The sequence below is a fragment of the Pteropus vampyrus genome, unplaced genomic scaffold, assembly GCF_000151845.1.
Source record: "Pteropus vampyrus isolate Shadow unplaced genomic scaffold, Pvam_2.0 Scaffold68, whole genome shotgun sequence".
NCBI classification, from domain to species: Eukaryota; Metazoa; Chordata; class Mammalia; order Chiroptera; family Pteropodidae; genus Pteropus; species Pteropus vampyrus.
The window spans coordinates 260,047-287,281 of record NW_011888849.1 but is presented as its reverse complement, the minus strand read 5'-3'; the positions used below and the strand labels follow the sequence as shown (position 1 = coordinate 287,281).

Genomic DNA, 27,235 nt, shown 5'->3' with positions numbered 1-27,235 from the left:
ATAAAGTGCTTAGAAGTTCCTGGCTTATAGTAAGTGTTGTATATTTGTTCTTCTTCTTATTGTTTAGTCATTTGAGGAGCATAATAGATAATGCATTTGCAAAAGATAGTTCAAAATTATGTATTTTTTTGTATTTTTTCATTTGATATGTATTTTACTACTTGATAAGTGTCTTTCACTTTTGGGCTAAGTACACTGATTGCATTTAATCTTTCTGTCCATCAGTCAAATATATTTAAATCAGTATTATCCTTACTTAGGCTTTCTTTTTTATAGTCTCATAGAATTTTATAAATCAAGAAAATTTTATGAATTACCTTCAGCCTCCTTATTTAAATATGAAAATGAAGAACACAGAGAGGTTAAGTAATTTTCCCAGAATCCCATAGCAAAGTATCGATGGAGCTCGAGTATCACCTTAATCTCTCATCTGGGTCCTTCATTTTCTAATACTAAACTGATTTTTTAAAAAAGAAAAACAGTTTTCTTGTGGAAAAAAAATTTTCAAGCTTCTAGGACCTAGCTTCAGTGGATGCTCCCCTATGCATTTTCCAGGTGAGCTCCTGGGTAACGTGGCTGATCCTCACGGCGGGTTCCATGGAAGAGAAGCGGGAAGTCTTCTCGTATTTGGTGCATGTGGCCAAATGCTGCTGGAACATGGGAAACTACAACACCGTCATGGAGTTCTTGGCCGGCCTCAGGTATGTGCAGTGGGGATATGGTTATCTGGACACGGTTTCCTCTTACCATTTGAATGGCACTGAATTGATTTACCCAAACTAGGCAATTGGTTAGAAGTTAAGTCATTCATCTAAGGTCACCTGGTATGTCTGGGATGTGAATGCAGGTAGCCTTGATTTCAGAGCCCATGCCCTTAACCTCTATGGTATTTTGCTCTTATGTCTTCTTCATCAAGTCAGATCACTGTTCTGTCAATAAAGCCACCTGCCTTATTCCTTTTCAGCCTTAATTAGCCAGCATAAAGTAGCTGCCCCTCACTCCTGTGGGATGCAGTGTGGTATAAGGAAATGGAGAGTTAGTTGTCAAGTCAGAGTAACAGGGAATCAAATCTTGGCTCCCCCACGGAATAAACGTGTGATCTAGATAAGTTACTTGACCTCACTGAGCCTCAATTCCCTCATGTGTAAAATGAGAGTACTAATAAAAATCACCTACCTCTTTATGTAGGATTTAGTGAAATAATATAAAGTGTTTAGCAGGTATATCTGGCATGTAGTAAGGGACCATAAAGAGAACTGTTATTGTTGTTATTGTTGTCTTTTCACCTTCCCAGTGAGGGTTATACTATAAATAGATCTTGCTTCATAACATTATTGAGATTTTTCATTGATTCCCTAGGTCCATACATAGGGATTCAAGGTTGGGGAAGAGAAGAAAATTCTCAGAGTTGGAAATTCCTTTGTTCTTTTGAACTTTCTTAACTAAGAATAAACTCAAATGGTCCTGTCATTGTCATTCAAAGTGGTTATGCAAATATACTGGACATGGCTCTAAAAAAGGAAAAGAGAAAAAAATACTGGAAGAAGAGAAGGCTATATCCAGATGATTTAGTTCTCTTTGTGATAGATTTTCTACCAAAAAAAAAAAACTATTACTTTTCTTTTTTAAAAAGTTATCATATTATGATAAAATAGTTCTATTATAATGATGCTGATCCTTCTGTGTTTGACTGGCAAGTTGGTGCTGGCTTTGGGCCGGGGACTTCACTTTCTTCTGGACATCACTGTCCTCACAGCATGATGGACTTCACTTTCTTCTGGACATCACTGTCCTCACAGCAAAGTGAATGATCCAAAAGAGCAAGGTAGAAGCTGTTATGCCTTTTATGTCCTAGTCTCAGAAGTCACACACTGTTTCTGCTGTCATATTGTACTGGTCACCTAGCAACAGCACTAGTTCATCGTGGGCGGAACTACACTGCACCGTGAAGTGTGGGTCATTGAAGGCCATTTTGGAGGCTGACAGCCACATACCATCTATTAGAGATTCTTTTGACATGAGAATGACCTCAGAATGACCAATGGAGGCCTTGAGTGAATGTGACTTTCAGATACAACTTAGTTGATTTCAAAATCCAAGAGCACCATACAGCCAGGTGATTCTCTCTTCTACAAAGAATAACCTCAAACCAGGCTAAACCACACCACTAATTCCTGTGTGTTTTTGTCTTACATCCCAGACCAACTGCCAACTGCCACTGTGTTTCATGCTCCTTTATTTGGCTTAAAACTGAACTGATCTTTACAAAAAAAAAAGAAAAGGTAAAAGTACCAGGTTTAATAACTCTGCTGGAAAAATACATACAGGAGATAAGTTGCTAGATGTTCTTATGATAAAATGATTTTGGAGGCAGAGCTTGTACGTGTACTTTCAGGCTTGAAAATATTTAGATTATAAGTAATTTAACTACATCAAGATAACTAAAGGGCATTTTTAAAGCAATTAGATGAGAGCAATCTTATTGTTAAATGACTTTGGTTTTCAATGGATATTGTATATTTTGCTTCCTCAACTACATTCTCAGCAGTTTTAAGGAAACAATTAGAACTACAAAGATTTACTATAATGATATTTACTTAATCATGGTGTCAATTTAGAATAACCCAAATGAACAGCAGTAGAAAAATAAAGGAAATATATGATACATCATGTAATGGAATATTATTTAGCTATCAAAAATGATGTTTATGAAAAAATTTTAATATCGTTGGAAAACAAGTAACATATAATGTATAAAAATATCTGGGAACCAAGCTATCCATACTTACTAACCTCAGCAATATTCATACAACACAATTTGTAAAATATTTATACCACACAGATACAAATAGAATAAATACTGAAAGGGGATATACCTGATGTTGTCTGTGGATGGTAGAACTGCATGTCGATTTTCTATATTTTGGTATTTTCCAGATTTTGTACACTGAGCATCTATTACCTTTATAAACATAAAAAGAAATAAAAGTTTTTAAAGAGTATCAATTCTCAATCTAATAAAAAATCATTGATCATTGCTGAGGTTTGTCTTTTGGCCCCAAATGTACCATGACTACTCCATTACTCATGGAAAGAAGGATGATTAAATAATGAGAACCATGTTTCATTCATTTATTCACTTTGTTTATTTATACCTCTTTTTCATGTCCAAAAAGGATTCTCACCAGTTTATAGGTAATTTAATGACATCAAGATAGCTCAAGGGCTTAGAAGAAACCAATTGTAGAACTAGCTGGACTTAGTGGGATGAAATCAGGAAACAGTTGTTTTTTTTTTCTGACCTCACTATGTTCCAGACCTACCTACTTGGCCCTCCCTCCCTCAGCTCTGGATTATACTTTGGGAGAGCCTGTAGCTTTCCCAGTCATTTGTGTGGTTAATAAGCTTTCTCATTCTCTTACACTCATGAGTGTGAATGAATCTCAGAAACATACAGCTGTGCAAAAAAAAAAAAAAAAGACATTGCTAAGACTACTACCACATGACACCATTTATATACAGTTTACAAACATACAGTTCAACAAACTACTTAGTGATACATACACATTGGGACTGTATAAAGAACTGAAAGGGAACAAGATCACCAAAGTCACAGCTGTGGTCCCCTTTAGCAAGGAAGAGGGAAGTATGCGTTCATGGAGGAATCCACTGGGGCCTCAACCATATTGCTATTGTTTTATTTTTTTAACCGAGAGGTTGGTTCATGATATTTATTATGTTGTGCTTCTTTATGTCTTTTGGATATCTTATACATTACATAATGATTTTTAACCCAGTCTGATATAAAACAAAATTACAACCTCTCATTCAATTTAAAGCTTTACCCTCTCTCCACATTCCACAACCCAGCCAGTCTCAGAAACCTGCACTGGGGTGGGAAGATATGGTTTATTTTTCCTCTCCTTCTCCCTTCAGTTCAGGGTCCCTGCAGTAAAAGTGGGCAGGAGAAGAAAGGATAAAGTAGGAAGGATAGAGGGAACAAAAGTCTTACATGACTGGTACTGTTGTAATGTGGCCTCATTGCTCCCACAGAGAACCATTATGGGGTGCTTTTAAGATTCCTTCCTTGTTACTCCCCCTTACTCCCTACATTCCCTATCCTAAGTACTTCCCACTGCACTATTACCTGGCAAATGGCAATGCCCTCGATCCCCTGGATCCAGCTCTGGACATCCCGCCCTCCTAGACTCTTTCCAGTTGTGTCACCTCATTTGGCAGGCAGGCCTTTCAGGATAGCTTAGGTCCAACTGCCTATCGCAGCGTCCACCCCTGACTCACAGGAAACACTCAGTGCTTTGCCTTCCCAGACTCTGCAAATGTAAGACACACCCATTGGAACCTTCTCCCTCACCCTGACATCGGGCAGCCCCAGGCATCCTCTCATCTCTAGACTTTCCAGGCAAGAGTCACACCAGTCTATGTGACCAACACACTGCCCAGGACACAGGTCCACCTCACCATGGAGTTCACTTCAAGCCCCCTGAACTTGGGGTGATTTCCTCCCTTCCATATATAGCACTCTGACAACTCTCTGGCTGAAATATTCCTGATCTGGCTGCTCAGATCCAGTTCCTGTGTGGGGGCTGGCAGAGGGAGCAGTTTGGGTACCCCTTTTGACAGCCTGGTACCTCTTTTTAGAAGGTGGGTACAATGCCACCTCTTGTTTTCAGCAACAATTTCAAAATAGGAAAGTCTGGTTTAGAATCCTGAAGTATGCAAATAATACTTTGGGATAATGTCCCTTTGGATGTCCCAGTGGCTTGTGTCAAAGCTGGATTCAATAAAAGCAGTTCTACAAAAGAGATCAAAACAGGTTTCACTTGTATCACTGAGGAACTAGCCTAATCCAAGGATAACATTTGAAAGATCAAGAGGAGTGAATGGACCACATTTTCTGCAGGCAAGACTCCATAAATATTTGTACAAACCATGTGGTACATTAGGTTTCCCTTTTGGCTATAGCTGCCAGAAAGGCTCAAACCTAAGTTCAGTGCCCACCTTCCAAAACGAACTCTATCCACATGTGTTTTTGTTTGTATCTGTCTTATTTAATTTTGTGTTTCAATTAAAAAAGTAACAGCCACATCATTTGGGGAAGTAGGTGGAGATATGGATCCATAATAAATATTAAAACATAAATAGGCAAAAAGAATGAATTTGTATGCAATTTAAGCTATTATTTCTTCTTCATTCTGAAAAAAAAAAATGTCATTTACTTGCAATAGGTCAAGAAAAGTTTTGAAGATGTGGCAGTTTATGGACCAGTGCGACCTGGAGACCATGCGGAGCCTGAAGGATGCCATGGCTCAGCATGAGTCATCCTGTGAGTACAGGAAGGTGGTGACGCGGGCTCTGCACATCCCTGGCTGCAAGGTGGTTCCATTCTGCGGAGTGTTCCTGAAGGAGCTCTGTGAAGTTCTTGACGGAACCTCCAGCCTCCTGAAGCTTTGCCCGAGGTACAATTCCCAAGAAGAAACTCTAGAGGTGAGGCCTCTTTCAAAATCCTCATGATCTGGAGAGTTACCATTTTCCCCTGGCTCATCACTCCTGAGAGCGAGGAGGGATAACATAGTGAACCCAGGGTTATCAGTTTTTACTGTTGTGTTGGATAACAGTTGGGTCTTTGAAAGTTCCAGAGAGAAGAATGTCAACTGGTACTGTTTGGGGCTTAATATGGTTAAGTTAGCTTTAATGGAACAATGTGAAGTACAAATTGAAATGGGTGATGTTTTCTGATTTTTTTAAGGTTGATGGGTGTCCTTTTCTCTTACCGGATGGGAATGTCTGGATGTAGGGGATAGTGAAGTCAAGTGAGAGTATTAACTTTTCTGCATCGAAGAAAGAATATGGGGAAGTCAGCAGTGCCCTCTTTCATCCTCTGTGGGAGGACCCTGGAGAAGCTGGCACCTCATCTAAAGACCGGCTCCAGGCTCCCAGTCACGGCTGCCTCAGCTGTCTCAGGCCCATTGCTTCTTGTTCCTGACTCCCAGATGAGAGAGCCATGAGCTTTGTTTCAGGGAGCTGGGCTCTGGGGAGAAGGGGCACTGAGAAACTGAGAGAAGATAAAGAAGCCTCCCTATCTGGTGTTTAGTAATGAAAGAGGAGACTAAAATCAGGGTAACTTTATGGAGAATTTTGAAGAGTCCCATACCCGGAAGCCCCACACCCAAATCTAGGGTCATTCTCACTACAATAACAGTACCTGCTACTGATCTTAAACACACGCACTCTCACATACACACATAAACATACATTCTCCTTCTCAGTGGCCCTGGGAAGACTTCTAAACATCAGCCTCTTCTGTGTCTCCTGGTATCAGGAAAACTTGAGAGCCCCTGATGGGTACAGGCAACACTACCAGCTTGCATCTCTCTGGCTTACTTAAGGGGGTGATAAAAGTGCAAGAAATGGAGGAGAAAGCTTAAAGCAAATCCCCCATGCTGCACCCACAGCAGTTTCCTCATGTATCGGAAAAAGGGAATGCCACATCTCGAGGCCCAGCCCTAGCTGTTACCTCTGATGGGAGAAACTTCCTCGTTGAGAATACAGACAATAAGAGTCTACGGCCATGCCACCCTGAACAGGCCCGATCCCATCTGATCTCGGCAACTAAGCAGGGTTGGGCCTGGTTAGTACTTGAATGGGAGACCACCTAGGAAGACCAGATGCTGTAGGCATAAAAAATTTTTTAAAAAATAAGGGATTGTAAGCTGACAAGGTCCTTGCAATCTGTGAGGTCAACCAAGGGTTGCCATACCTAAAAAAAAAAAAGAATACAGACAATAAGAGCTTAAAAAGCCACCCGGAAGCCTCTGGATTACCATAGAGTATATGGGAAATAAAGCAAAACGTCACCTTTCCTCAGTGTTTTCCTTGGGCCCAATAATTTTATCTGGTTCCATAGAGCAGTATACTTTTTCATAGTTTTCTCAGTTCTCACTGAGAAAATAACCCTGCCCTTCCTCTGCAGAGTGGCTAATCTCCCTAGGGAACCTTAGAATAATATTACTTCTTGTGTTTTCAATTTGAAGTGGAGTGTTGGTTCCTAGAGGGACTAAAGTTGTCTTAGTGGAAATTAGAGTGAGGTTTGGTATTTCATGTGGTAAAAGGAAAAAAATGTTTTTCCTAGTGGTTCTTTTTTTCCCCCCATTAAAATTGGCACAAATACCATTGTTTATGACTATTATGATTTCATATCCCTCAGCAACTAGGTAGTTTAGATGTATTATATGAAATCACAATAACAAAATATATATTTTTCTGTAGTTTGTAGCCGACTACAGTGGACAAGATAATTTCTTACAACGAGTGGGACAAAATGGCTTAAAGAATTCAGAGAAGGAGATCACGGTCAATAGCATCTTTCAGATCATCAGGAGCTGCAGTCGAAGTCTGGAGACAGAGGAAGAGGACAGCCCCAGTGAAGGGAACAGCTCTAGGAAAAACTCCTTGAAGGATAAAGCTCGATGGCAGTAAGTCGTACATTTTAACAAGAGGGATGCTCATTGCTCCTTTTTCCTACTTCAGTTTGGTTTCAGGTAGACACCTAATAAAAACCCACCACCTTTATATAACCCATGTTTCTTTATCTTCACATTTTCCCAATTCTGAATTAGAATTTATCTGTTTGATTTGGCTGCATTCTTCTAAAATTACTGCTCATAATTTAATTTCTTGTCATCTGTTATCTCTTTGAAAGAAACTAGACCTATTCTGCCATTTCTAAAAATTCGACCAATTAAATTTACGGATTAGAACCATGATCTCTTTATTTATTTCATAGCTCCCTTAAAAAATGGTTTTTAGTTATCACTGGATGGGATACAGGGACAAGTATTAACATATTTTTGAATTAAATATAGCGATTTAGTAGAGCTAGAGTGATACCCAGAAATCAGTATTTTTAGCAGCTCCCCCCAACCTGTGGGTGATTCTAAGTCATGTGGTCAGGTATCTCACTGTCAGAAACACAGCTTTGTGAGGTGGCATCCTCGGTTTTGACATTGCTCAGATGTGCCGATTGCTGTTAACAGCACACATTACAGTCTAGCCAGACATGCTTACCCACAACCAAATGAGAAGTTCATAAACCAGTGGTCTTGAGGCATTTCTTCCAAGCCATTTACTCATGGTCAAGGCTAACTCAAATGTCAGAGCCTGGGCCAGCTGGAGGAATCGTTTAGCACCATCCAAAACTATTAGGTCTACTGGCTTTGACAGTCAGCACTTATGAGTCATACCTTGGAGCCCTTATACACAAGTGTGTGTATTTGTGAGACATTGCTATTTGTTCTGCAAAGGCTTTCCTAGTTGTCCCTGTGTATGTGCACCTACATTGGAAAGTGTGATAGTGTTTTCGGAAAATAATTTATTTGCTATTATAGTACTAGATACTTAGAATTGGTGGTAAACACAGAAATGAATGCCTTGTATCTATCTGAATCCCTAATGCTGCTATGTTTTAAGGATGTAAACCCACATCCCAGATCTCTACAAAGGCTTTGGGCTTTATTCCAAACCTCACTTCCTTGCTCATTCCCTCATAGAGGACCCAGGTGCTCAAAGATTAACTGTAGTGCCCTCACCACAGTGTCTCAAACCTAAAGCTCAAATTCTCATAGGTAGCTTTACTAGTTCTTTTTTTATTTGTTTATTTGTTTATTTGTTAAAATTTGTTTCAAATATTATTTGAAAGTTTTCTCACTAGCATTTTGCTGACATTAATATTGTACATGTAGTATTAGATAAATGTTATAGAATATATAGTATTAGTACACTATATAGTATAGCTATATAGAGAGAAAGAGACCATTTACAAATAAGCACATGTCTGCACAAGAAGCATCTCAAAGCCATTTAAGTCCTTAACCTATGTCTACCTTTATTTACCTGTCTCTTTATATATAGGTATCTATGTGTATATCTGCCTTCTTCCACAAAAGATTCTGTAGATGCTTATAAGAATAAATATAAATAATCGAAGATATTAATGAAAAAGAAAAATAGGTTAGGAAAAAATAATACATACAGAAGTGTATATGATACAGTCTTTGCAGTGACTGAATTTTGTTCTGAGAATCTTTGTAGCCAAAGGAAAGAGAGAATCATAATTTATTATAAGTTTTATAATATTTGTAAGAAAAATCAAACAGATGTTTGGGATAAACCTTTTCTTTATACTGAGATCTAGCCAAAATTCCTTAAATCATACTATAAGGGATATATCATCCCTAAGTAGATAAAATAATGAATTTCATATGGCTCTTTTTTGTAACAATCTTCACTTGGGGCTGTGGGGAGGGGGTGTAGTTAAAGGTGTCAATCTTTCCGAAATACTTTTAGGAATGCTACATTTGGTTGAGCCTCAGAGCTTTCCTTTTACCATCCTTTCCTTTGGCTAGGGGTTCTTTCAAGTGATAAATTTCTTACCTCATCCTATCACCTCTCATGAAATTTTTATTCCTAATTTTCTGCTTATTCCCTTATGCTCTTCCCAAGTGTTTTGTCATCTACATCCCAAGGACATTTCTCTTCCACTTCCCATTCTCCAGACCCTGCTTCTACGCACTCTTAGAAGGGGGCACGGTTGGGGGGAAGCTCAAAAAATGCAAATTTTTTTTTTTTACGAAACCTATGAAGCTATATTGAAATCCTCACATTGAAACCCATGTGTCTCAGTACCAATAATACTTTCCTTAATAGATTGCAACTCTGAAATGAAGCACTGAACACACAAGGTGGGAGTGGGAGTGTTTAATAGAATTGACTGAAACCAGGTCAGCTAGCATTGGTTCCAGGACCATCTGCCAGGACTTGGAAATCCATTCTTGATCTAGAGCCCCATACTGACATTGGAAATGCAATCCGGACAATAATATTAGTAATATTTAACATGCTATTATTATTTGAGAGCCTACTTTTAAACAAACACTATCTCAAATACTTTACATATGTTAAATTACTTAATCCTCACAACACTTTCATTTTACTCAGGGTCTCACCCCTAACAGGGCCAGGATTTAACCCCAGGCAGGCTGGCTCTGAAGTCCACAGACTACCCAGATATGATTTAGAAGCTGCCTGTAGTTGAGGAAAGTGCTATGTTAATTAAAAGCAAGAATTTGCCAGAAGCAAGATTAAAACCGAATTTTATTACAGGAAACAGCTATAGCAAGTCCTTCAAAAAACTGTTCATTTTCTTCTATCATACAGAATTAAATTTAGGTTTATCATTTGATGAATCATGTTCATGTAATCCTATTAACTTTGTAGGAAGTAATGAACCATTATTAAGAAAATACATAACTAGGCTGATAAATCGCCCACTTGTCCTTTAATAGAGGATTTTCATCAGGGAACATTAGAAAAATGTTTATCTGTCAATTTATAGTTTCTAACTGAAGGATGCTGCAGAACCCTTTTGAGGGTTGTATACAGACTTTCCTTCTCTTTCACTCTTTGGTCCTCGCCTTAAGGCATATGACTTAAGTGTGACAAGGTAGTTTCTTGCTGGTAAATCACATTTTTGACCTTTGGTTAATATTATTTAGTTCCTAAATAACCCTTTAAGTTCCACATTATTGCTTCTTGTAAACCCACAGCAACTTGTTTTCTGAGAGAATCAGGCACAGAAGTGCATAAAATTCACTATATGATCTGAGAGACAAAGCTACTAGTTTCTTTCTTGAAAGGAATTTATTTCATTACAAACAGTTGTCAATTTTATTTTGGGCATTAGTCCCTGGAAGAATGCTTTTTAATGGAATTGTTAACACCGACCATTAGTTCTTTGTGTTCTAAATTAGAAACTGATGCTAAGAAAGACAGTGTCTGCTCTCTCCCAGCTTACATCATCTCTGAGCAGCAGACATGGGCTCCAGAAAAGCCTCATAATTTTTCTGTCCAGACACTGTTTTTCATAATGCTTGTAGTTTTTCACTGGAAAATACTTGATTTAGCACAGAACTCATATTAAACAGAATGCGGGAAACATCATTTCTCTTGCTAAATTAAAATCAGAAATTCTATGTTCAGTTAACATGTTGTATTTCATGGGTACTGGCACCAATTGAATCCTTTTTTTCCTTAAAAAAAACAACAAAAACAACAAGAAGTATAACATGGAGAATGTGCAAATGATTCCAGAGAAAGGAACTAAAAAGAGTAAAGGGCTTGGATGCAGACCCAAAGAAAGCCCTTCTAAACAAAAAGCTGGGCTGATTCAGCCTAGGGGAAAGGAAGCAGGGAAGGATACGTGGAAGGGATGAAACCTCAGTCTTCCAGTATTTCATTGTAGTGGTATGCTCTACTGAGCCAGATGCCATGCTGAGTGCTTTACAAGTATCATCTTATTTGAACTTCACCATTACTCTGTGAAATGGATATTGTCTTTTGGCTGTTAACTGATAAGTAAAGTGAAGCTCAGAGACAGGTGATTTGACTAGGTGATACAGCAAATAGGTGGTAGAGCTAGGCATTAAACCCAGGGTAACTCTAGAGGGCATGTTCCTAATCACTGTGCTATACGTTTGAATCATAGACGTAAATATTGCAGAGGAGGACATAGAATTGGTTTTCCATTGTTACTGAGAGCAATTTCAGAGGGATGGAGTTAAGTTAGACACAAAGGATTTTTTCCTTTCTTCTCTTTTATGTTTAAATGTAAAATTAAGTGCATAAAATAGAATGTATTTTTGTACCTAGCAACCAGATCTTGATTTCTAATAATATTCTTCAATAAAAGAAAGCAAGCTCCTTGGAGAAATGGCTGATTCTAAGACTGGGACATGAAACATCTTGTGCCAGAAAGACAAACCTGGGACATCTTGTGCCAGAAAGTAAAGAAGTGCTTAAAAGAAAAAAAAAAAATGCAATGATGGAGTTACGTTAACAAAATATGAGCCAACTGAAAAAAAAATCCCCATGGCGAACACTGGCACAATATGAGCAACAAAATAAAGTAGCATCACATTATAACCCAAAGTATTAAATAATTATCCATTAGTTCATATACATAATGATAAATAAACAAATGGGGGAGAAGAGATAAGTCTCCCATGCAGAGGAATTCCAAGTAACTTATTAGATACTCCACCCTCTAGGAGGTAGAGCATAACTCCTTACTCCTTAAATATGGTCTGTGCATAATGACTTCCTTCCCAAGAGGACAGTATAGATAGGAGTTTTAAAAGAAAAAGAAACTTTACAGTGGGACATGACCAACACTACTTCAGCCAGGTAAGCATCAACAGGAATAAGTCATGTTCATAGTATGTTCCCTGCATATGATGTGATGAAAATGACACTCTACTTCTGTGGTGTTCCTACCCAGAACCCATAAGCCCAGTGTAATTATGAGAAAAATGTCAGGCAAAATCTGATTGAGGGACATTCTACAAAATATCTGACCAGTACTCCTCAAAACTGTCAAGATCTCAAAAATAAGGAAAGTCAGAGAAAACATCAGCTTTAAGAGGAGCCTAAAGAAACGTGACAGCTAAATGTAATCTGGTATCCTGGATGGGATCCTGGAACAGAGAAAAGACGTGGGTAAAAAAACTAAGGAAATCTAAATAGAGTATGGACTTTCATTAATGATAATGTATCAGTGTTGTTCATGAATTGTGTCAAATATACCATCCTAATATAAGATGTTAATAGGGAAAACTGGATGTGAGCTATACTATCTTTGCAACATCTCTAAAAGTCTAAAACTATTCTAAATTAAAAGTTTTTAAAAATAATGTATTTGAATCATTGTCAGATAAATGCATACATAACTACTATCCAGAGTGAAAACATTGCCAGGACCCTTCTCAATTATGTCATTACCTTTCACCCTAGATAAAAATTCACTACTGTGAATTTTACGATACTATAGCCTGCTTTTTATATTTTTACCACTATTATGCATTTCTACATGATATAGTTTTGCCTGGTTTTGAAATTTACATTTACATAAATATCATCATACAGTATGTATTCTGGTGTGTCTAGCTTAATATTTGTCCATGTTGTTGCATGTGGTTAGCTCTTGTGTATTCATTTTCACTGCTGTGCAGAATTACATTGTACCAATACATCAAATTTTAATTATACATTCTGTTGTTGCTGGACATTTGGGTTGTTTCCAGTGTGCGTTATCTAAAAAGGATATTCTGACCATCCGAGTTGTGAGATCTCCTATAGATTTCTTTTCTTTTTTAAGGATATCTATTTATGTGAGGCAAGGAGGAAGAACCTGCTGTTTGAAAGCAGGAGTGGGATCTTGCTCAGGGACCAGGATCTAGACTGAGAGTCCAAGGAGCCCAGTGCTGCTGCTCATGCCTTGCCAAGAGGCAGAAGGCTGCCCAGGTGCCTCAAGACGATGGGAACATTTCTTCCCAGGGATGTATGGACCAGCTCCTTCTCAGTTTTATTCACCACTTTGCTAGTAATGTCTATGGATCAAACAACAGAAACCTTGATCTTACTAACAATTCCTCATGCTTTGAAGAGATTGAGTCTCTCTTGGGCACATTCCTACCAAGGTGGCCAGATAGAAAGGAAACAATAGTGTCTCCCTTGCCTTCCCCCAGATCCTTCTAGCCCTAGTAATCCAGGTTCCTGACTCAGGGAAAGCAACTTGTTAAATGTTCCAAGCAGACAAGTCCTTTATGTGCACATGTGCTTGCACACGCGTGCACACACACCCAATGGATATCTATAATGTTGAATCAAGGAGAGTGGCTCTTGCTCCTCTGGCCACCATGACTATTTCCCAGCGAGTACCTTTGGACTAATTGTATTTTACTTTTAACAGAGGCCCTTCTCAGACCAGCTTATCAAGTCTTGTTTTGCCTATTTTTGCCCCAGTGTGTTCAGGTCATGACCTTTTGTTCATGATTAAGTAGAAGGCAAACAAATCTAGTGATGAAGATCCAAGGCTAAAAAGTCAGACCAGAATCCTGCCTTGGGTAGGCCTCTTCTGAGCTGGGTAACCTGGAGCAAATTACCCCTTCTATACCTCAGGTATCCTCATTGGTTAAAAAAAAAAAAAAAAACTAAGAAGACTTACTTTGCTAGTAGGTTGAATTAAGAGCAAGAATGTATATAAAGTATTTAACAGTTCCTGACACGAGAGAAAACTAATACATAATGAGCATTATTGTTGTTGCTGTTAAAAATACATTAACTGATCCAGGAGTTTTTTCCCTTATTCCTATGGTCAGACATATTGATAAATATCAGGTTTTAAAATATAGCTATAAAAAATTACTCTGTAACTTTTAGCATTTTATATTTGCTGTGCTAATTTGAATTCATAGTGAAATGAAGAGATGTCCAGTGTGAGTGAAAGGTTTTGTGTCATTCTCACTTCTGATTATAAGACAGACAAAATTTGTATCTCTTTCCATCAGGTTTATAATTGGAGATTTGTTGGATTCTGAAAATGACATTTTTGAGCAGCCGAAAGAATGGGATCCTCACGGATTAGAAGAACCGCAGAAGGCCTTTGACCATGGGACAGAGCTCATCCCGTGGTATGTCCTGTCCATCCGAGCTGATGTGCACCAGTTTCTACTGCAGGGAGCCACGGTTATCCACTATGACCAGGACACACACCTCTCTGCCCGCTGCTTCCTCCAGCTTCAGCCTGACAATAGCACCTTGACCTGGATAAAGCCCACCACTGCCTCCCCAGCCAGTGCTAAAGCAAAACTTGGTGTGCTTAGTAACACATCCGAGCCTGGTAAATTCCCGTTACTGTGCAATGCTGGATTAAGTGGCCTGGTAGAGGGAGTCTTGGATCTGTTTTCAGCAAAGGCTGTGTACATGGGACACCCTAGCATTGATATACACACTGTGTGTGTTCAGAACAAACTGAGTAGCATGTTTCTCTCAGAGACTGGTGTGACACTGCTCTATGGGCTTCAGACCACGGACAATAGATTATTGCATTTTGTGGCACCAAAGCACACAGCTAAAATGCTCTTCAGCGGATTATTGGAACTCACTAGAGCTGTGAGAAAGATGAGGAAGTTCCCTGACCAAAGGCAGCAGTGGCTACGGAAACAATACGTCAGCCTCTATCAGGTAAGGGGTACAACCTTCCCTCTCTCCTCACTAGCATAATTCTCAAGATCTAAATCTCATAAAAACACACTTGGCAAGTAGACCACTGGAATTCATTCTCCCAGCTCTGGCACTTCCTCCCTGAATGATAGTAGGCAGCTTTTATCTAACCCCTCTGTGCTCAGTTTCTTATCTATAAAATGAAAATAACAATGATACCTATTCATAGAGTGACTGTGAGGTTTAATTGAGTTAATATGTGTAAAGCCATAATGTAAACTCATCTGTATAAAGGATTGTGGCTCATAGTAGGTCCATAGCATGAAAATAGTGGCTGTGGTCATCATTACTCTCACATCTGGAAAGAAACCAATTAATATAAGCATTTTCACTTACTCAAACTTTCCACTGAAAGCGTTGTAATCTGAATGCTTTTATTATTAATTAGGGACTAACTGATACCTTGAAAATACAAATCCTGCTATATCACCCAATATTCTATGTGACTCTCGGAGAGTTATTTAACTGACTCTGTATTGCTGCCTAATTTTAGACGTTCTAAGGTTAAGAGAAACTTTCCCAAATGTTGGATAACTCATACATGAAGTTCTTCCTAACCAGGTTCATAGTGGCAGCGTCTATAAGAGGCAGTTTCTCACAGTCAGCTGTTTAAACTGAGTGAGTTTCTCATTAAACCTAAATTATCAGGCACTGTAACACCCCAGCTAAGGTTGGCTGAATGAGGCGGCGAGAAGAAACACAGGCATAACCAGAGTCATGCTTGTGGCGGAAGGAGGGCAGAAATCACCTGGAAACTGAATCATACACCCACCACGAGGTGACACTGTTGATAGCATTGTCAAACGAGTCGTATCGCAGTCTTCAATTTCTTGTCTATCTTTTGGAGGGAAAAAATGATCTTTTTTACTAGTGTCACAGAACAAATAGAACTGTGATTTGAATTACTAAAATGACTGACTTCATATACTTTTCACAGTCCTAACATATCTCTGACAGGTAAAATCCTTTTCCCCTCTGAGATGTTCGTAGAGGCACATTTAATGCTCCTTCTTTCTCCTTCCCACATGTATGTGCAATACTTATGAGTAAGATCATATGTTGAATAACTAACTTGGTTAATTAATTAATAAGCACATAGGCCTATATGCACAATTAGTCTAATGCTGCACACAGCACAAAGCTAGTTTTATTAATTCATCTAAAATGTAAACCAAAATACCTGCTTCCTATCTACTCCACAGGGAGCTTTCAATGCAATCAGCTGCTAGGAAGAAAGGTCTTTAGGAGCTATTATGAATATTGGTTTTTAATTACGATCATTCCTCAGCATTGTAGAATCGTGACAGTCCATTCAACCTGGCCATAAACCAAAGCTCAATTACAGTTACTGTCACAAAGCCTATGTGATTTATTTGCTCCATTTGTTTCCATCCCAAGCTTATAGCATAAAGTAACTGAACTAACCGATAAAGTGTACTTGGTTTCTCATTTGCCCTATCAACCTTCAGTTTTTGCTGAAGGAAGCACCAGCTGAAACCATGAACAGCAGATGAGAAGAGGTAAGAAGTAACGCTGGAGCAAAGACACAGGAAGTGACCTGGAGCCGACTCAGTCCTACCTAGCTGCAAACAGTTACACTCCTCCTTTCCCCCCAGCCCAGCATCCCACTACCCCTGCATGGAACCAAGGGGTTACAACGTAAAGGCAAAACTGCTCCATATACTTCAGTCACTTCTGAAAATATTGGTGATGTTCTTCCTTAAAACATTGTTCTACATGAGCCACTCACGAAGACAGGTGGCATGTCTTAGAAACAGACATCCAAGATTTCTCTTTTTTTATAAAAAGTGAAAAAGGTCAATGAACTGATCATTTCCTTATCATATAGATCCCAAACTGTCCCAGGGAACATCAAAAGATGCTAATTTGGTATTTGGAGAACAAAAGATCAAATAGGCATCATGCTAAATGCCCCTCTTGGTGACTTATAAAAAGGCTCTGAGAAGTCCTAAGGTACAAAAAAAAAAAAAAAAAAACACCTATTTAAATGTATATATAAGTTAAGGAAATTTATGAAAAGTCCTGTTCTTCCAAACTTCTGTTAACAGCCCCAGTTTAGAAAGAGCTTATATAGAAAATCTTTCTGATATCAGAGTTCCTTATGTGAAGTTACATTCAAATATAAGTATTTTAATGCTAGTATATGTAAATTGATCTAATGGAAATAGTAACAGGTGATAAAGCAAAGACAAGAAGAAATCGTGACACTTGTAATGAAGCCTCGGAATATAGGAAAGTAAAAGAAAGTAAGCCATGTAGGAATACGATGTGGAGTGTGGAAGAAAGACTAGTATCATAAGCTTTGGCTCAAGGTTATCATGGACAAACTAAGAACCCATAATCTTAGGTATTTGGAAAAATCTCTCAGAAGCTGAGAAGGTTAAATATAGGATTATCAGATAAACTTCTTTGGTTGTAAGCAATAGAAACAGATTCTGGCTGTCTTCAAGAAAAAAAAGAAGGACTTATTCAAAGGATTAGATTAGTTTAACAGTCTTCAAGATATAAAATACAAAGGTATGCTAAGAGGTCAAAGTGCATGAATACGTTTTAAGGGATCAATTTCCTAATCTTCAACTTCCACATGAACTTTTTCTATAACTGAGAATATGTCTTTGCTCACAATGGTCCTCCCAAGTTAAAAATAAGACGTACATTCTTCACCTATCCCAAACAAATTTATTGTTTTGCATAAAACGAAAGAATGATTCAAACTACAATTTCGTTCTCAAAAAGCCACCTTTAAAGATTAAACAAAGGCATTCTGCCTTTTTCAGCCCTAAAAGATTATCATTAAGAGTAAAGCTTGGCCCATGTTGGGATGTTCTGAATTTAGAAAAACCAAAGCAGTAGAGGCTGATTCTTTTATATGTTGTTGGTAATGGGTCTGTTAATTTTTTTTATTAAAGATTTTATTTTTTAGAGGAGTTTTAGGCATCTGATAAAATTGAGAGGAAGGTATAAAGATTTTCCACCAACCTCCCACCCCCACACATGCATGGGCTCCCCCATTATCTACATCACTCACCAGAACAATACATTTTTACAAAGGATGAACCTACATGGACACATCGTAAACACCCAAATTCCATAGTTTACCTTAGAGTTCACGCTTGGTGTTGTGTTTACTTGCCATCTGTGTATCTTTGGTGAAGTGTCTGTTAAGGTCTTTGGCTCATTTTTTAAATCAAGTCGTTTGTTTTCTTATTGAGTTTTAAGATTTCTTAGTATATTTTGGATAACAGTTTTTATCAGATGTTTCTTTTGCAAATAGTTTCTCCCACTCTGAGGCTTGCCTTCTAATTCTCTTGATAGTGTCTCTTGCAGAGCAGAAATTTTAAATTTTAATAAAGGGGCATTAAATTTTTTAAGCTGTTTTAGTTAACACCCATTGATAAAATTTTTACAAAATTTCAGATTCAGAATGTTATTCAAAAAGGTAATTAAAACCTGTTTATGAAATTGTGTCATGAAATGTTTATTCCATTTTGGAGTCAGTTGTAGTGACTCGTTAGCAGGGACTCTCTTCAGCATCAGTTGGAATAATCAACTATTTTCATTCTCTGTATAACTGCATTCAAGATTCAGCTTCCAGAGAGGGAGATTCTGACTGGCTTATTTGGATTCTGTGCCAACCATTAGTCCGGGATGTTCCACCTTGATTGATAGACCCAAAACTATAACCAGTGGGAAAGAGATAAAGCAAAATTGGGGCATGGTTAGAGAAAAGAGAAATGATTAATAGGCATAAAGGTTTCCCACATCCAGCATCCAAGTTGCTTAGCATCCTGGGATCTGTAACAGGATGCAGGAATAGGAAGGTCACAACTCAAGTTATAAAGTCAAATAGTCACTGAACTTTAGGATGAAGGAGTAGATGCACACACACAAAGCCTCATTATTATTTGCATATTATCTACAACAAAGAAAAACTATTTACAAGCACTTCTTCAGAACTGCAAAGGAGAGCTAACCTGAAAAGTTTGCAGAAAATAAAGACAGTAAATGGGAATTAATTTTAAAAGAGCCCTTTTATTAAACCTATGAAATATCAATATCATCTTTAATTCATACACAACTTTTTGTAGTTTTATTAATTGGCTTTCCTGACTTACAGAGAGAATTATCAATCATTGTTAATTGAACAATTAATATTTAATTCAATAATTAAATCCCTGCTGCTTACAGGGAGTTGCCTTACAAGAAGCAGCTGTTATAAACAGTCACCCTCCCCTTGAGTATGTTTTCATTGCTCACTGCATCATAATATAAATGGTGTTCTGAGTCCCTGGGCTCTATCCCTGGATATCGGTCACTCAAGAGCCCAGCAGCCCAACTATTTGATGCACTCCCCAGAGCCCTCCAAGGTGAATGTCATGTATGCCAAATACTCTGTATTTCAAGTCAGACTGTCCCAAGCATCAAACTAGGTGAAAATACACCTGGAGTAATGCAATGATAAATAGAACTTAATTTACTTAAATAGATTCACACACACACAAATACACCCCTGAAGCCCTCCAAAGCCATAATTTGCAAAGTACGTCTTAATGAACTTTTCTACAGTGTTAATTCTGGAGTATAATCTCTGAAACTGGAAAGGGAAAATTTTTTTTTGTTAAGCCCTATCAAAACACATCACTGGAACTCAGCAGGGATGTGACCAGGTCTAGAGGACATGCTGAAATCCCCAATGGGGAGTCTTAGCAGAAAACAGGGCCACTTGGGTGGCCAAATCATTATTCTTTGGTGGCTGCCTGTGCTTTTCCACCTTCGGGAATTTACTGGAAGCCGTTAATTTATTTACTTCCCCATTGCTTGCTGTTCCCTTGTGTGTTTAGCATCTGGTTCTTTACAGGAGGATGGACGGTATGAAGGCCCAACTTTGGCTCATGCTGTGGAGTTGTTTGGTGGCAGACGATGGAGTACTCGAAACCCCAGCCCTGGGATATCAGCAAAGAGTGCCGAGAAGCCCAGCATGCAGAGGAACAACACCTTGGGCATAAGCACCACCAAGAAAAAGAAGAAAATCCTTATGAGGGTAGAGTGTCTTAACTTGTGTATTAAGCATCAGACCCAATCACCCGGGAACATTGTATGGTCTACATCACCGTAAACGACCTTAGGTCATTTGGTTTGGGACAAGATGAGATCTAGAATAAATGAAATACAAGGGCTTACCAAGCACCTCCAGGGTGCCAGACCTAGTGCTAGGAACTGAGTCAACACCAGAAAAAAGTCAGGGTCCACAAAGGGGCACAGATGTGTTAATGAACAGTAAGAACTAAATCAGTCATTGACAAGCCATCTGCAGAGTGCTGTGGGAGCAGAGAGAAGGAAGATACAGAGCTGAGACTGGCAGGGTAGACTTCACAGAGAAATTGACAGATGGATCTTGACGGATGTGTAGTTTACCAAACAGTCAACACAGGGAAAAGTATCCCTAGTAGATGAGGCGGCAGAGAGACATGAAAGATTTGGCTTGTTCAGGGAAGCATATGTAGTTCTGAGTTCTTTTTCCAAGCTGGAGCAAGGGCTCTATAGTAAGCAAGGAAAGGCTAGAAAGGAACAGGGATCAGATTATGAAAGTCTTAGAGGGCCAAGCTGCTAGTTGTAGAAAGCAATTTATAATATATTATCACTAGAAGCAAGCTAAATATCCATCCACAGATGAAGGATTTTTTTAATGTGGTATGTACATACAATGAAATATTATCCAACCTTAAAAAAGGAGGAAATACTGTCATATGCTACAACATGGATAAATCTTGAGGGCATTATCCTAAGTGAAATAAGCCAGTCACAAAAAGACAAATACTGCATGATTTCACTTACATGAGGTACCTAGAGTGGTCAGACTCCTAGAAAGTAGAATGGTGTTTGTCAGAGCCTGGTGGGGAAGGGAAGAGGGGGAGTCTTTCAATAGGTATAGAGTTTTAGTTTTACAGGATGAGAAAGTTCTGGAGATCTGTTGCACAATAATATAGTTAGCACTACTCTGCAGCACACTTAAAAATGGTTAAGATGGTAAATTTTGGTATGTTTTCATCACAGTAAATATACATACTTATCTCTATGTTACATATCTCATTATATATTATCACTATAACGTGATAATATATTTTCTCCATGGTTATCTAGAAAAGGTCTTACTCTTTGTATATGGGAGGCCGTTGATACCTAAGTCGAACTTTATCTACTTTATAATTCTGTCTGTACACGGAGTCCCCAGGGGTTGGATACCTCCTCTTGTCTGCCCCCTCACCTGAGGAGTGCTGCTTTATAGTGAAGAACAAATGGGATAATATTACATGAAAATACTTTGTCAGCCTTCACGTAGGTCTTTACTGGCTTCACCAGGGGGAAGCAGCATTGAAGGCAGGTCAGTCAAAAAATAGGGACCTGTGTGAACTAATGCAGTGGTGGGAGAGAAATACAGAATGAGAAACATCGTGAGTTTTGTGTTCCCAGGGTGAGAGTGGAGAGGCAACCGACGACGAGATGGCCACCCGAAAGGCCAAAATGCACAGAGAGTGTCGGAGCCGGAGTGGCTCTGATCCTCAGGATGCTAACGAACAAGAAGAATCAGGTAAAGCAGCATTTTCACAGCTGAGACTGGTGTTTTGATGGGAAAAAATATGGCATTTGGTTTCAATTTGTGATTTAAGTATGGTGGGCGTTCTTCACAAAACGTTTTATCTGTTTAATATATTTACCTTTGTTTTTGGCTAGATGATGGAACCCAAGAGGTATTTCTGAAAGCACAGTATACTTGGTAGAAAATTCTCATTAATTAACTTGCCATTATTGGCAGGGAATATTAGCCATACAAGATATAATTTGATGGATTAGACCAGTGATTCTCAACCCAAGCTGGATATTAGAGCTTTTAAAAAAATAATCTGGATCCCCCTGGCCACACCCCTGCCCAAAAGACTCAGATGCTGTCTGGCTGGGACTGGACAGCTGTATACTTGTTAAGCTCCCAGATGATTCTAATGTGTAACTAGGGTTGATAACCCACCAGATGCGTCCATTCATCAGAATACTTTGATGCTTCATGTATAGAAATTATCTGCATAGATTGATTTGCTCAGATGTTCAGAAGCATCTTGGTTTTATTTGCTCTCTGAGGGAAAGTATAATTGAAATCATTGTCTGTTTTCTGTCTGTCGTTTTCACAGAGGCAAATGCCATCTCAAGCCTGCCTAACCCTCTCCCTTCCAGAAGAGCCCACTCCCTGACCACGGCTGTGTCCCCTAACTTGGCTTCCGGGACATCATCTCCCATCAGGCCAGTGTCCTCCCCTGTGCTGTCTTCAAACAAGAGCCCGTCCAGGTGAGGACTTAACATGGTAAAACAGAAGGACGCTCCACATTATTTAAGTGGTGTAGGAAGGCGTCTTCTTCCAGTGTTCTGTGGAAAGACTCTCTCTAATTTTGATTTAACAATTACTTTGAAAACTGAAAAACCGCTAATTTTTTAATGCTCCTAATTTTCCTGATTTTAAACTCTTTTCTTCTCATGTTACTGGAATTGCTCCTAATTATTTGACACAGCAACCTTTCGAAGGTCAGGAGTAGCCCGGTTGCGATTCTCTAAATCTGCACTATCCAAAATAGTAGCCACTAGCAGGGGAGGCGGAGGGGCTGGGAGTGGTGGGTGGCTATTTAAATTCAAATTTAAATTAGTTAAAATGAAAAGAAATTGAAAATTCAGTTCCTTAGTCTCACTAATCACATTAAAAGTGTCTCAGAGCCACAGTGGCTGGTGACTACTGTACTGAACAATGCAGATACAGAACTTTTCTATCACTGCAGAAAGTTCTGTTGGATAGCACTGCCCTACATGAAGAATAAATTGAGTTTTAAAGTAAGCTCCTTGCCCCTTGGCTTATGGGTGAAATATATTTAATGCTCTTCTCACATATAAAATATACATGCCTAGAATATATTACGGCAAGTTAGATATGTTTAGATAATTCTAAAGCTGGTGTTACAGTAAATTATTTTATAAGGTCCATGCAAATTACAGATTTAAAACAGCATCTACCCTCTCAGAAAAAATAGTATTAAAACGAAAGCCTTCCAAAAGAATCAGAATGCCACACCATCTCTCTGAACCCCACACTAACGTTTAATAAAGGCAGAGGTTACAGACAGAGCCAAAATAAAGCAGGCACACTACTTTATCAGAGGAGTGGGAGGAGGAAATGGTTCTGTGCAGGCATTAGCTTTAGAGACATTAATTACACACATCGTCTGTCTGTCTGTCTGTCTATCTGTCTCTCTCTCTCTCTCTCTCTAAGAACCCTACAGGAAATTATCTTTTAAAGGGAAACATTCATTCACAGTGAGAATAATGAACATAATTTATCCTTTATACATTCAAATTTCTATACTTGGTGAAACCGAGTCAAGGGTGCATGGGAATTCTTTGCATCACATTTGCAATTTCTCTGTAAGTTTAGGTGTGTGACACAATTAAAAGCTACAAAGAATCAGATTTCTTTACATTATATTTCAGCTTATACAGTTTCCCAGGTAAATAAAATAGCCAGGTAACTAGGATTGAATAGACTTTCCCTTTATTTCAGTCACTCATGAGCAGGAAAAGGAAGGACAGAATGAGGGAGGAAAATCATTTCAGAGAGGGGGAAGTAGAGAAAGTAATGTGTCTGATGCAAGATCACAGAGCCCCACAAGAGGACAGGGGCCAGAGCCCAGTATTCTCAGAAAGAAAAGACAGGGCAGGAAGAGAAAAACCATCCCGAATGCTGTTCAAGGGGAAAGCGAGACTGAGCCTTAGGAGGGAAAGAGTGGACGAGTAGAGTTCCCTGAAGTCAGAAGCGCCTACAGACAATGGCTGAACCCGGAAGTAGAAGGAAGGAAGACAAGGAATACTTATTTAAATGCACATGATAGGCCACTTTATCTGAGCTTTTCCCTCTTCCTGAACCTCTACCCTCTGTGTCCCACACCACGAGGAGGATCAACAACCTGTGCCTACACAGTATAGAAATCTGTCCTTTCGTAATACTCTTTCTTTAATGGAGATGACCTTCAGATGTCAACACAAAATAATCTTCCATGAATAAATAGCAGGATTGAGGGTAAACAGGCTATTCGTTACAATGTTCTCCTACTTTCTTATATATTTGAAACATTTCTAATGTGAAAAATAAAAAACAAAAACAAAAAAATGAAAGAAAAAAAGATTCCGTTCATTGATTTGACTAAAAACCCGCCAAAACATTTCTCATACTATTCTAACAGGGAACTAGTGTAAAAAATAAAAAAATGTTGTGAAACAGCCAGGCTGAATTTTCGATCTGGTTGACTGATACTTTTATATTGAATAGATACAGCCTTGGCAGGTGCAAACATAATCCGAGGCAGAGTTGGCTTCTTTCCATTCTAACATTTTTCTGACTCACATTTTCCATTAGCATTGAAAGCTTTTCTCTGTTTTCATCTCAGAACTAGTTAAAAAAGGAAAAAGAAGACAGTGATACATTCAAGACTTTCTTCTTAAGTGTGTTTCTATAATTCAGAATATAGGAAAGAATATGCATAACTTCCCATAGGTTAGGATTGAGTAATTTGGGGCTCTTTTTTAAAATGACTTTTCTTCAAAAACACTTTACCTTTTTTCCTCATTGACCTGTGGTTTCAAAGAACTGTTTTGATTAGTACAGGCATTTTAACCTCAGTCTTGTGCCCTCATTAAATAGGCTGTAAACATGAAGTGCTTTCAATGTATAATTTCTTTCTTCTCACATAATATAGATTAATTTTGAAAGAAATAAAGAGAGTGTGGAAAATAGTTTCCACCTTAAATCATTTGCAATACATCTTTTTGCTCATATTGCTAATCAGAGAATGCCTGTTGGGGCTGAATGACAAAATTGGCTCTGATTTTGCCCATTAAGGCCATATCTTTGTTGCAGTGCTTGGAGCAGCAGCAGCTGGCATGGGCGGATCAAAGGAGGAATGAAAGGCTTTCAGAGTTTCATGGTTTCAGACAGTAACATGAGTTTTGTTGAATTTGTTGAGCTGTTCAAATCATTCAGGTATGACATGACTTCTTCTTACCCTTTGTCAGCCCCACATTTTAATAACAGTACTAAATGCGAGATCTTTTCATCCCTCGCCCAGTGTAAGGAGCAGAAAGGACCTCAAGGATCTCTTTGACCTCTATGCCGTGCCCTGCAACCGAGCGGGCTCTGAGTCGGCCCCACTCTACACCAATCTAACCATTGATGAAAACACCAGTGGTCTTCAGCCTGACCTAGGTTTGTGGAACAATTTAATCTTTCCCTTTGAGACCTTTTTATCAAAAAACAAGGTTAGAGATTCAATCATACAAACCTTCAACCTGTCCTACATGGTGTGCTGCTACCTGGAACATGGTGAAATGTGTAGACAGTTATTTCAAGGTGTCGTTGGCATTCAGAACAAGAAAATTAATCATTTGGAGGTCCATCCATGTATTCCAGGACGTTAACCAACAGAGACCTCCAGTCATTCTGACAGCCCAAAACCCTTTCCCGTCTATTTCCATTTCCAAATGTCCACTGGGTGTGTGGTGCATACTAGCTGTGAACCGCCAGTCTCCTCCCTGCCTACAGGCCATGCGTGCTGCACCCCACAGTGGGAGTTCTCTGCCCTTTAACAAGGAGAATTTTGGTGACCCCAGGAAAATACTCTGAGCATCCAGGACATTTTTCCTAACATGTAAACCAGAATGTCTGGTTCTTCTGTCCCACTCGTCACCACCACCATTACCACCACCATCCATGCATTTTAAAGCCTATTATTTTTATCTTCTGTTCTTGCTGGAAACTGTAAACACAGGAAAAAAACAAAAACAAAAAAGCTGACCTCTTTCATGTATTTGCTTTTCAATTATTTAAAACCTGTATTGTCCTTAAGCTAAAAATATTAACCTTTTTCAACTTTAGTCATAAAACATGCATAATTATGGATCATACATCCTATGGGCTTTGACATAAGTATAATGACATGTATCCACCATTACAGTATTATATAGAGGAGTCTCACTATCCTAAAATTTCCCTGTGCTCCACCTTTTCATTCTTCCCACCCTCCTTCGGAACCCCTGGTGACTCTTGATCTTCTTATTGTCTCAATAGTATTGCCCTTTCCAGGATGTCATATAGTTGGAATCATACAGTATGTAGCCTTTTCAGGTTGGCTTTTTTCACTTAGCAATATAGATTTAAGATTCCTCCATGTCTTTTCATGGCTTGATACCTCATTTCTTTTCATAGCTGAATAGCATTCCATTGTATGGATGTATGTAAACAGTTTATCAATTCACCTATGGAAGGACATCTTGGTAGTTTCCAGGGTTTTGTAATAAAGCTGCTGTAAATATTTGTAGGTTTTAGCATGAGCATAAGTTTTCAACTCATGGGTAAACACCTAGGAACACAATTGCTGGATCATATGATAAGTCTCTGTTTAGCTCCGTATGAAACTGCTAGAGTATCTTACAAAGTGGCTAGAATTTAAATGACCGGTCATACCAAAGCCGGTGCCAGTGCGGAGCAACTGGAACACTGCTGATAAGAATATAAAATGGTCTAGCCACTTCGGAAGAGAGTCTGGCAGTTTCTTACAAAACTAAACATACTTTTGCCATATGATCCAGCAACTGCATTCCTTGATATTTACTCAAATGAATTGAAAACTTATGTTCACGCAGAAACCTGCACACAAATGTTTAAAGTTATACTTTTAAAGTACAGAAAAACTAATTTTAGGGGTACATCTTCTGTCTTTGCAAACATAAAAATGTTGTAGTTATTCTCAAAAACCAAAGTCCAAATTTAGCCTAAAATCCCCAATTAAATGTACATTTAGTTCCCATCTAATACCTACGCTCATGGGCTTTAAAGGTCATCAATTTCTCATAGTTTCTTTTATTTATTCATTTATTCATTTTTTTATTCCTTCTACTATGTGAAGCCAGGAATAAACACTAAATTTGGTGGCTTGTTTAGACAGATTAGTGAAGAGTTTCTCTAGCTTACTAATGCCACAACACCATTATC

The 27,235-nt window shown here is 38.6% G+C and overlaps 1 protein-coding gene and 1 non-coding gene across 3 annotated transcripts in view; both read left to right on the top strand.

The window, feature by feature from the left end:
* PLCE1 (phospholipase C epsilon 1) overlaps window positions 1–27,235 on the top strand; it is a 267,265-nt gene that overhangs the window by 178,844 nt on the left and 61,186 nt on the right. For both annotated transcript variants that reach the window (XM_011361541.2, XM_023531430.1), the window contains exons 4-12: window positions 556–701; window positions 5,247–5,505; window positions 7,288–7,493; window positions 14,421–15,096; window positions 20,015–20,197; window positions 21,628–21,745; window positions 22,341–22,494; window positions 25,106–25,228; window positions 25,314–25,450. In XM_011361541.2, the coding sequence (XP_011359843.1) occupies window positions 556–701; window positions 5,247–5,505; window positions 7,288–7,493; window positions 14,421–15,096; window positions 20,015–20,197; window positions 21,628–21,745; window positions 22,341–22,494; window positions 25,106–25,228; window positions 25,314–25,450 (2,002 nt within the window). The remainder of the gene's footprint in view (window positions 1–555; window positions 702–5,246; window positions 5,506–7,287; window positions 7,494–14,420; window positions 15,097–20,014; window positions 20,198–21,627; window positions 21,746–22,340; window positions 22,495–25,105; window positions 25,229–25,313; window positions 25,451–27,235) is intronic.
* LOC111740820 lies at window positions 6,580–6,698 on the top strand. The gene has a single exon (XR_002780758.1). It is a non-coding gene; the product is annotated as a 5S ribosomal RNA (ribosomal RNA).